Source organism: Salvelinus namaycush, chromosome 25 (assembly GCF_016432855.1).
Source record: "Salvelinus namaycush isolate Seneca chromosome 25, SaNama_1.0, whole genome shotgun sequence".
NCBI classification, from domain to species: Eukaryota; Metazoa; Chordata; class Actinopteri; order Salmoniformes; family Salmonidae; genus Salvelinus; species Salvelinus namaycush.
In genome coordinates, this window is record NC_052331.1 from 27,296,799 (window position 1) to 27,308,620 (window position 11,822).

The 11,822-nt window shown below is 43.6% G+C and overlaps 1 protein-coding gene across 1 annotated transcript in view; it reads left to right on the top strand.

Moving 5' to 3' along the window:
• LOC120019860 (ephrin type-B receptor 1-like) overlaps positions 1-11,822 on the top strand; it is a 120,681-nt gene that overhangs the window by 67,363 nt on the left and 41,496 nt on the right. Inside the window, exon 3 of the mRNA XM_038963273.1 lies at positions 9,585-10,313. Within this exon, the coding sequence (XP_038819201.1) occupies positions 9,585-10,313 (729 nt within the window). The remainder of the gene's footprint in view (positions 1-9,584; positions 10,314-11,822) is intronic.

Below are 11,822 nucleotides of genomic sequence, written 5' to 3' on the forward strand. Positions count from 1 at the left end.
AGCTTTAACTTCCTGACTGATGTCTTGAGATGTTGCTTCAATATATCCACATAATTTTCCTACCTCATGATGCAATCTATTTTGTGAAGTGCACCAGTCCCTCCTGCAGCAAACATGATGTTGCCACCCCCGTGCTTCATGGTTGGGATGGTGTTCTTTGGCTTGCAAGCTTCCCCCTTTTTCCTCCAAACATAACGATGGTCATTATGGCTAAACAGTTCTATTTTTGTTTCATCAGATTAGAGGACATTTCTCCAAAAAGTGCGATCTTTGTCCCCATGTGCAGTTGCAAACCGTAGTCTGGCTTTTTTATGGTGGTTTTGGAGCAGTGGCTTCTTCCTTGCTGAGCGGCCTTTCAGGTTATATCGATATAGGACTCATTTTACTGTGGATATAGATACTTTTGTACCTGTTTCCACCAGCATCTTCACAAGGTCCTTTGCTGTTGTTCTGGGATTGATTTGCACTTTTCGCACCAAAGTACATTCATCTCTAGGAGACAGAACGCGGCTCCTTCCTGAGCGGTATGACAGCCGCGTGGTCCCATGGTGTTTATACTTGCATACTATTGTTTGTACAGATGAACGTGGTACCTTCAGGCGTTTGGAAATTGCTCCCAAGGATGAACCAGACTTGTGGAGGTCTACAATTATTTTTCTGAGGTCTTGGCTGATTTCTTTTGATTATCCCATGATGTCAAGCAAAGAAGCACGGTTTTTGAAGGTAGGCCTTGAAATACATCCACAGGTACACCAATTTTCTATAGGATTGAGGTCAGGGCTTTGTGATGGCCACTAATACAGTTGACTCAAATGATGTCAATTAGCAGAAGCTTCTATAGCCGTGACATCATTTTCTGGAATTTTCCAAGCTGTTTAAAGGCACAGTCAACTTGGTGTATGTAAACGTCTGACCCACTGGAATTGTGATACAGTGAATTATAAGTGAAATAATTTGTCTTTAAACAATTGTTGGAAAAATTACTTGTGTCATGCACTAAGTAGATGTCCTAACCGACTTGCCGAATCTATAGTTTGTTAACAAGAAATGTGTGGAGTGGTTGAAAAACAAGTTTTTATGACTCCAACGTAATTGTATGTAAACTTCCAACTTCAACTGTATTTCCAGTGGAGAACCGTGACTATTGGAGCTAGGCCCTCAGCTGTGGAAAAAGATCTGATGTCATACATATAGATAAAAAACGTGGATGCCTGTGTATACAGAGCATGACTTGAGACCTTTCTTTTGCAAACCTATGTAGGAGATGCAATTATTTGATGTCAGAGTCAGTCGGTCCTAAGCCATGCCTCGGCTGTGGCTCACAGAAGCAGCACACGTACACAACGGTGGCAAATATCGATAGGAGGAACCACATTAGAAGAAAATACGGTTCCGTCATTTCAAAGAAACATTTTCCAAAACAAACAGTCACTCAGATAGTGGCGGAATAAATTCCACCACACAACTAGTGACATTGTTTCCCTTACCCTCGAAGTCAGACATTAAGTACATAATGGGGAGTTCTGTTTTAAGCCGCGGCGAATCAAAATCAGGGCCATAGCTTTGCTCGAGACTTGAGAATGCAGCGTTTGGAAAGCTTGGCGTTTCCCTATATATTGGGAAATTTTGGGGGTCAAGGAGGGCAAGGAACATGAGCCTTTCATGGTCATTGAATCTGTTTCTTAGCTGAGTGATAATGTTGTCAATGACTGCACTGTGTAGCTGTTGGTGCTGCCCACATATGTCTCCTTATGTCTTCAAACGTCTCCTTGCATATGTGTCCTGCTCCCCCTTGGAACTCCGGTCTCACTCATAGTGTCCTCGTAAATGGAATCGAATTTTCCTTTTTCCCTCTCTGTGGTGTTGCAGAGGTCGTCCACCCTGGACAAGCAGAACTGCATGTCAAACTCCCTGTTCTGCAATATTCCAAACAGCACGTCAGAGTATGCAAATATGGAGTAGAACGCGGATAGCCGGAAGCAGAACTCAAAGTTTGTCAGGTGCATCCATCTGCGCTGTGATTGGTGTCTTCATCAGAGTCATCATGATGGTCCACTATGTATTCAAATAGTTCAATGAGTTCTGCATTTTTTTCATACACAGTGTTAACTAAGCGTGAGGAGAGGTTCCGTCGTGTTGGCGCCACTCTGGGTAGTCTTCGCTGGCATATTTCATCCAGTAGTTTTGCTCGTTTGACAGATCTTGAGAAAAACGCTGCTAGGCCACCAAGATATTGCGTTCTTTTAATTTACCAGCACCTTGTGACATCACCAGAGTAAGAGTGTGCGCATAGAAATGAATGAACAGACCTTTCTTTCTCCTTGGCTTGTACTCCGTTTATACCAGAGGCCATGACTGTGGCCCCATCGTAACACTGTGCCACAACTTTGGCCGTGCATTCACACTCCTCCAAAAAGCTTATTATTCGGGCAGCAACCGCTTCTGCCCGTTTATCCTCAGTTACATTCTCAAATTTGAAAAACCTTTCCTTCACACCACCATCGGTAGTGTAACGCAACACATAAGACTTTTGGGCCACATTGCTGATGTCTGTCGTCTCGTCAACCATGATTGTTACAAAGGGGGTTTTCTTCAATTCCTCCTTCATGACATCTGTCATTACATTCGCGACCGCGTGTATCAGGTCCTTTTGGATTTAGCTGGAAATGCCTGTGAACACGGTAGCCATAGCCAAATGGCAGTTTAACGTGCTGTCATACTCAGTCAAGAAATCCAGTATTTCCAAGTAGTTTCCCTTGTTAGCTGATTCTTTACCCTCATCATGTCCTCTGAATGCTAAATCTTGCTTGCCTAAAAACACAACCATATGAATAAGGCGCTTTAGAATCTCTCTGTTGTGCCTGACTTCATCATTGTGAGCAAGTGTCTCATTGCTCCGCTGCTCTTTAAGAAGAAGCTTTACTCTTGTTTCCCCAAATGTTTTTAAACTCACTGTAGCTCACAGGTGTGAAGTTGACTGTTGGTGTCAAAGTGCTGACTTTGTCAAACAGGCTACATTTTTTAAACCAGCTATCCAGGTTGAGCTATTATCGGTGCCGAAGAGTAGGCAATTTTAACAGTAAAGCTTTTTTTGTCAGCTCACATCTGGTTATCCACGGATAGCGCTCATAATTATTAACTTGAAAATGTCTTTGAAAACTCTTTCCTTGTTGAGCCAAATCAGGCAGTGCAGGAGTTGGTCTCCTGGTCTGTACAAGATTGACTTTTCATTAAAAGTTAGTCTTGAAAAGGGCGATGCTAACAATTTAGCCACCACATCGTTCTCGATTACTCTCTCTGCAGTTGCCATCGCCATTGTTACATACACTCACTACAAAAAGCTGGCCAGCTAGCTAGGCTCAAGCGTGAGAAAACAAGATAAGGCTCGCTATTGGCTCTGAATTAGGGACGAATACTTAGGCCCTCTAGAGGGCCTTGAGGCATCATACAATTGTCCAACATATTACAAGACAATTTGTGATTGGTTGATTCTACTGTCATTCCAAAATGCTGCTCTAATGGAAGTCAATGTCAATGGCATTGGCTGGTGCCTTCTATTCAAAGCCTGAGGGCCTAGCCAATGAGTGTTGAGCCCAGATAGATTATTTCTACCAAGAAACTACCAAAGACAAATTCTGATTGGCTATTTTTCTCTCTTGGATGTTAACCCTTCTTTTTCCAACACAAACTGAAGAAATTCAATAGGAAGATCATTACAATTAAGACAAAAATGATTAAATCAATGAAAACAAAATTACAATATATAAAAATATATACAGATTTTCTATCTGAGGGTGTAGAGGGCCCTGACTGTTCCCCACTGGGTATTTCTCACATTTTGCACAATATCTCTCCAAATACTTGCTAAGTCTGAAGAAAAGCCCTCCCAGGCATCAGGATGTCCTGAGGTGACAGTAATACATTGCTGTATCTTTATCTGATGCTGTGTTAGACATAACCACTGGTAGACAGAAAACTGACTTTCAAGAAGTCGGCGCCCACCTAACCACCAGTTGTATCATGGCTCAGGCTAAGACCCAGATGCAGACACAAGAGGTGGATAGTACATGAAGTAATGGGAGACACCTGGTGGGGATGGAGACAATCACAAGACAGGTGAAACAGATCAGGGTGTGACAAGTTTGTGAACACAAATAGAAAGGAACAGTCTTTACATTTCTGCATATTTCTTTGAAGCTTCTTATCAAATGTCTTAATGATTTACTTGCTCATATCAACAAGTCATCCTGCAAGCGTAATTCAGGGACCACATCTGCTACATACACATGCATTAATATAACACTGTTACGATGAGCGGCACATGAAAAGTCATTTCATATCAATCAACTCAGGAGAGTGCTCAGCACAATCCTCCTCCCCGTTTGCTCGATCCCCACCGCCATTATCAGGTTGTTTTCCCGACCAGTAGGCTGTGGTCAGTGGGGTAACGTCCACCCATTTCCAGGTCCTCTCGCTGTCTTTGTCAGTCAGGCCAATCCAGACCCTCTGTTTCAACTTAGTGAGAAATGTCTGCTTTGCTGTTTATGATCATCAGATCTGCTTCTTTCTCAATGCAGTCTTATCTGCTCTCATACGAGGATTTGACCTCAGAAGAGATGTAATACCAACTAGACTGAAACAAACAGAGTCCAGCCTTCAGGCCCAGTTTGTTTTAAGGCAGAAAATATCTTCTGAAGCTAGTCTCTCTCTCTCTTCAGGTCTCTCTCTTCAGCCAGGTTGTTGTAGCCGGTCTGAAGCTGGTCTCTCTCCATGGTCATGGTGTTGTAGCCAGTTTGTAGCTGGTCTCTCTCCATGGTCATGGTGTTGTAGCCAGTTTGTAGCTGGTCTCTCTCCATGGTCATGGTGTTGTAGCCAGTTTGTAGCTGGTCTCTCTCCATGGTCTGTAACTGGTCTTTCATCTTAGCCAGTTTGCTGTGACTTCGCTTCCTTTAGTCAGGTTGCTGGCTTTACAATCCTCAAACCCACTGACGACGTTCTGTGGTGAAGACCTAGGCCTACGATCTCATCCAGTAGGAGAACACACAGCAGCCCCAGACACACTGCATCAGCTCTGGAGGGTCTCCTTCCTGAGTTATCAATACTTGAGGGGTAGCACCTGTTCTACCCCTTAGAAGTGGCATCCTCCTTAGTCTTATCTCTTGAGTCTTGAGAGAATATGGCATCTTCATAGATATTCTCATCTTTGCTTGCCTGGTCTATGTTTGCACATTTGTCCTCTGACTTCTCCATGATCTACAACTGTCTCAAATGCTACTATCTGCTACAGAATATGTGTCACGGATCCCTCTGGAACTTTCATTGCGCACACCTGGCCCCTATTCCCACTGATTGTATTTGTATATATGTGCCCTTTGTTCACCATGGTGCTGTCGATTATTGTTACAATGTCCGTTGGTGCGTGTGAGTACCTGTCCTGCGTGTTTGGGCTTTCGTGCCATTGTGGATTGCGCAGTTGATTATGGGTCTCGTCTAGTGTGATAATCATTGTGCATTTGTGTATTTATTCGAGGAACTCCTCGCTCTTTTGTTTTGGGTTTCAACCCTGTGTTTATGTTACGTGTTTGTTTGGTCTTCATCCCCGTGCCGTAATTTGGGCTAAATAAGGAACCCTATTAGGCATTCCTGCGTCTGTCTCCCGAATCCATTATGCCAACGTGACAATATGTTCTAGTATGAATGCTGTGTCGTGTGTACGGAACGTTTTATAGGTGCCTTACCACCAATGAGCATGCCACACATAGACATACCAAAAAGATGTATGTGATTGGCTGCTGATTAGGTGTGAAAATAAGACAGCAACCAGATTCCTATGTGTGTGTTATCATTTTCCCTCTCTATCTGTAGCTGTTTTAGACATAGCCACTGGTATACAGGGAACTGTCATTTCAGGAAGTATGTTTAGTCTGTTGAGTACTAGTCATACCTTTAGTAATACTCTAGATGTGACATAGGGCTTTACAATCAGATTTGTGTAAATGTTTCATGTCTAACATATTTATTGACATTTTTCATTATGCGACAAAGACAACAATTGACAAGACACATCAATCAATAGTCAAGATAATTAAATCAGATTGCAACAACAAATTAACAAAAAACAAGCAAGTGAAAAAAGCACAACAAATTCTTCTCCTGGATGCCTATGAAGCAGACCAAACAGACCAGCGATTTGGGAAGTCAATGGGAGGTGCAGTCCGGCGCGACACGACTTTTAAACCTGATTATGCATTTATGCGCATGAGCTCAGCTAGCTAACATCACCATGACATCACCTACACGTGTGATCTAGGATTTATATTAGAGAAGCAGTTCCTGGACCTCTTAGTATACTCTCTTTTGTTATAGGCTTTTGGTTTCTGAAGCAAGGTCATTAATCAGCTGTGGATCTGAAAGTTTGGATCTGTCGTACTGTATGTGTGGGAAATAACAAGGACATCCACCTTGTCTAAAATTGCTAAGGCAGTTGTTGTAGTTGCTCAGTGCCCCGTCTCTTTCACCTTTCATGGCATTGTAGTTGATCTGTAGCTGGTCTCTCTCTGTCGTCAGTTTCTTGTTGCTGGTCTGTAACTCATCTCTCTCTTTAGCCAGGGTGATGTAACTGGTCTGTAACTCTTCTTTCTCTATCGTCAGGTTCGTTTTGGAAGCTTTATAATCTTCAAACCCAACAACAACTTTATTGTGATAGAAACCCAGACCAATTAACACAGCCAGTAGAAGAACACACAGCAGCCCCAGACACACTGCAGCAGCTCTGAAGGATCTCAACCCTGAGCTCTCCGAACCTGAGGGGATAGCTCCTGGTGTTGTCTTTGAGGTGGCATATTCCTCGTGGGAGTTGATGATATCTTCATAGAAATCCTCATCTCTATTTGCTGCCCCTTTATTACAAAACGTATTCTCTAGATTAATGTCCATGTTGGCATAAATGTCCTCCGACATCTCCATTGTCTACCACTGTCTCGATTACTATTATAATTCAGTCTGCTACAGAATATGTTCTAGTATGAAGCTGTATCGTTTGTGTGGAACCTTTTAAAGGTGACTAACCAGCAATGGACATGCCATACCAGGCAGACAATGCAAGAATGTGGCTGTGGTTGGTGGTATGGAGTGAGCAGACCTGGATATTAACCTTCCTCTTTTTGTTTCTTCAACGTATCTTTAAGTCTCTTCAATTTCTTTGTTCTGATCATCGGTGCATTTTCAATGATCAGAACTGAGATCTGTAAAATATTCAAATCAAATTCTCTTTGTCACACGCGCCGAATACAACAGGTGTAGACCTTACAGTGAAATGCTTAATTACAAGCCCTTAACCAACAATGCATTTTTAAGAAAAATAAGTGTTAATTAAAAAATGTAAATAAAAATAACAAATAATTAAAGAGCAGCAGTAACAGTAGCAAAGCAATATACAGGGGTACCAGTACAGAGTCAATATGCGGGGGCACCGGTTAGTTGAGGTAATTGAGGTAATATGTACATGTAGGTAGAGTTAAAGTGACTATGTATAGATATTAAACAGAGAGTGGCAGCAGCGTAAAAGAGGGGGAGGGGGGACAATGCAAATAGTCTGGGTAGCCATTTCATTAGCTGTTCAGGAGTCTTATGGCTTGGGGGTAGAAGCTGTTCTGAAGCCTTTTGGACCTAGACTTGGCGCTCCGGTACAGAGAGAACAGTCTATGACTAGGGTGGCTGGAGTCTTTGACAATACCAGGCAGTGACAACCAGTCAGGATGCTCTCGATGGTGCAACTGTAGAACTTTTTGAGGATCTGAGGACCTATGCCAAATCTTTTCAGTCTCCTGAGGGGGAATATGCTTTGTTGTGCCCTCTTCACGATTGTCTTGGTGTGATAGTTTGTTGGTGATGTGGACACCAAGGAATTTGAAGCTCTCAACCTGCTCCACTACAGCCCCGTCGATGAGAATGGGGGCGTGCTCGGTATACTCCTTTTCCTGTAGTCCACAATCATCTCCTTTGTCTTGATCACGTTGAGGGAGAGGTTGTTATCCTTGCACCACACGGCCAGGTCTCTGACCTCCTCCCTATAGGCTGTATCATCGTTGTCGGTGATTAGGCCTACCACTGATGTGTCGTCGGCAAACTTAATGATGGTGTTGGAGTCGTCCCTGGCCATGCAGTCATGAGTGAACAGGGAGTACAGGAGGGGACTGAGCACGCACCCCTGAGGAGCCTCCGTGTTGAGGATCAGCGTGGCAGATGTGTTGTTACATACCCTTACCACCTGGGGAAGGCCCGTCAGGAAGTCCAGGATCTTTGAGGGCACTATGGTGTTGAACGCTGAGCTGTAGTCAATGAACACCATTCTCACATAGGTGTTCCTTTTATCCAGGTGTGAAAGGGCAGTGTGGCGTGCAATAGAGATTGCATCATCTGTGGATCTGTTGGGGCGGTATGCAAATTGAGGTGGGTCTAGGGTTTCTGGGAAATTGGTGTTGTTGTGAGCCATGACCAGCCTTTCAAAGCACTTCATGGCTACAGAAGTGAGTGCTACGGGTCGGTAGTAATTTAGGCATGTTACCTTAGTGTTTTTGGGCACAGGGACTATGGTGGTCTGCTTGAAATATGTTGGTATTACAGACTCAGTCAGGGACATGTTGAAAATGTCAGTGAAGATACTTGCCAGTTGGTCAGCGCATGCTCGGCGTACACGTCCTGGTAATCCGTCTGGCCCTGCGGCCTTGTGAATGTTGACCTGTTTAAAGGTCTTACTCACATCGGCTACGGAGAGCGTGATCACACAGTCGCCTGGAACAGCTGATGCTCTCATGCATGTTTCAGTGTTGCTTGCCTTGAAGAGAGCATAGAAAGTAATTTAGCTCGTAGGCTCGTATCACTGGGCAGCACGTGGCTGTGCTTCCCAATGTAGTCTGTAGTGGTTTGCAAGCCCTGACACATCCGTCGGAGCCGGTGTAGTATGAGTCAATCACTCCATTCTGTTACTGACCATTACTGTAACTAAGAAGTATTACCTGTACTCATACTGTACTGTATGTGTTGGTAGATGGGGAACTGTCATTTCAGGAAGTTATGTGTTCATGCCCCTGACACCAGTTTGTGAACACAGATGGTAAGGATAGTTAAAAAAATATATGTATATAAATCTTTAGAAACCAGATTCCTAAACTGTATGTGTGCTATCGTTGTATCTCTCTATCTAATGCTGTTTTAGAGATAACCACTGGTAGACAGGGAACTGTCATTTCAGGAAGTCAGTTGGCATATCCTTGCTACAAGTTTGTCTTCTAAATTCAAAGTTAATTTCTAGTCAGCTACTTCAAATGCCCTGATAGTTTACTTGCTCAATATAAACTTCATACTACTTTTTCATACTTTTTGCAAGGCAGGAAACTGAATTTAAATATCAAATATTGTTTAAGAAATGTGTTAACAAACATTTGAGTTGATACTAGCTGAGCATCATTCTCTCTTGGCATTGCAGTGTCAAACACTATTGGTTACTGTGTTTGTGACAATTTCAAGATACTGTATATTTCTAACCAAATACCCATGTCTCTGGTCTCTACTCTGTCTCACAGTGGGAGGAGGTGAGCGGCTACGACGAGAACCTCAACACCATCCGGACCTACCAGGTGTGCAACGTGTTCGAGCCCAGCCAGAACAACTGGCTCCTCACCACCTTCATCGACCGACGTGGAGCTCAGAGGATCTACGTGGAGATGCGCTTCACCGTGCGTGACTGCAGCTCCATCCCCAACGTCCCCGGCTCCTGTAAGGAGACCTTCAATCTCTACTACTACGAGACGGACTCGGTTATCGCCACTAAAGGAACGGCCTTCTGGATGGAAGCCCCTTACCTAAAGGTGGACACCATCGCGGCCGATGAGAGCTTCTCCCAGGTGGACTTCGGCGGACGATTGATGAAGGTCAACACAGAGGTTCGGAGCTTTGGCCCGCTGTCGAAGAATGGGTTCTACCTGGCATTTCAGGACTATGGTGCCTGTATGTCGCTACTCTCAGTCAGAGTGTTTTATAAGAAGTGCCCCAGTGTGGTGCAGAACTTTGCCATCTTCCCTGAGACCATGACGGGGGCGGAGAGCACCTCCCTGGTCATCGCTAGAGGGATCTGCATCCCGAATTCGGAGGAGGTGGACGTGCCAATAAAGCTGTACTGCAATGGAGATGGGGAGTGGATGGTTCCTATCGGGAGCTGCACCTGCAAAGCTGGGTTCGAGACAGATAACGGGAATGTCTGCCGAGGTAAGGAAACAACAAAGGAATGTTCCCAAGAACTGAAATGGCCGGCAGTTAGCCTAACGGTTACGAGCGTTAGGCCAGTAACCGAAAGGTTGTTTGTTTCAATCCCAGAGCTGACTATTTGCAAAAATCTGTCATTGTGCCCTTGAGCAAGGCACTTAACCATAATTTCTTCTGTAAATTGTTCTGAATTACAGCGTCTGCTAAATAAAATGTATAAATGAAATACTGTGAACACGAGAAATAGGGCCAGGATTTCTCCCTAACCACATGACCAGAGAAATATGCCTGGCACTAAACTCATTAATGTTTTTATTTTAAGGTCTTTCTTTTGTAATGTCCATCCCCATTCCCACAACCCAATGAAAAGTCCTGGGAACCTTGAAAGAACCAGATTTGGTTTGCTGCGGAATCAATATCACTGGATTTATTCTGAACGTCCAGCTGTTCCCGGTTTGGGAATTAGATTTGTGTTGAACCTCAGGCCCAGACTTGGGAGTTGTAAATAAATCATTGTCTTTCATATTTTACCGCTTCAACATGACTGAAGACTCGCAGTAGATTAAATCACACAGGCTCTGTGGGAATTGGTCTATTTTAGATGCAGTAGATACATAAGAAGACATCAGAGCATTATCTGTATTGTAACAGCAGATAGCCAATTTCATAGTTCTCTTCTTTGACACCGCTTTGTGTGGCATACGGTATTGATTGTGTTTCATGCATTTTGCAGATCGTGGTGCACTGTAATTCTCCTTTGATCAGAGAAGCATGATGGGGGCAGAGAACTCTGTGGGTGGAAGAAGAGCTGTTCTTTTCAGTTTTCAGCTGTTCTATTCAGAGAGTGGAACTGTGTGACTCCACAGCCGTTCTCAGCACATTTCATAATCACAGCATCTGTATTGATAAGAGGGACATTGCCTGGGGTTGGATCTGATCTAAGGGCAGTTGAAATAGGAGCAAAATAGAAGTTGCCCTATCCTGAACCATAACCTTCATTATTAGTGGAATGCAGACATATCTGATCCAGTATCAGTTGTTAGGAGCAAGTTTTAATGACTCTATGCCCCTCAAAGTCATTGGTTTCCTTGGCCAAGTAGCAGGGGAAAGCAAAGTACAGTAGAACGGAAAACACACAAACACACACACACTGCTTTCATATCTATTTATTGATCGTATCAGATGTGCGTCAATCAATCGTATCTCCGCTCCACACATTCTCACTCACACCTCCAGAGGGACCAAATATAGCATCGTGCTGGGAAGGCTGAGCACACTATATTATCATGTGTGTGTGAGAGAGAGAGAGTCATCATAAGAAAAATAAGTTGCCCTACAGTAGCTCACTTCAAACTACAACTACTATATACTTGTTTTGGGCAACACAGACACATTTCTTCCTCTACCAAGCCTTGCTTTACAAACAGTAGCCTGTAAAATAAAACATGTGGTTTTACATCTTCATAGAATGATACTGTACATCACTCATCATCTCTAGGACAGCAGCCCTCACTGTCTCAGCAGATTAGGAATGAATGATAATGCGCCTCTCTATCGCC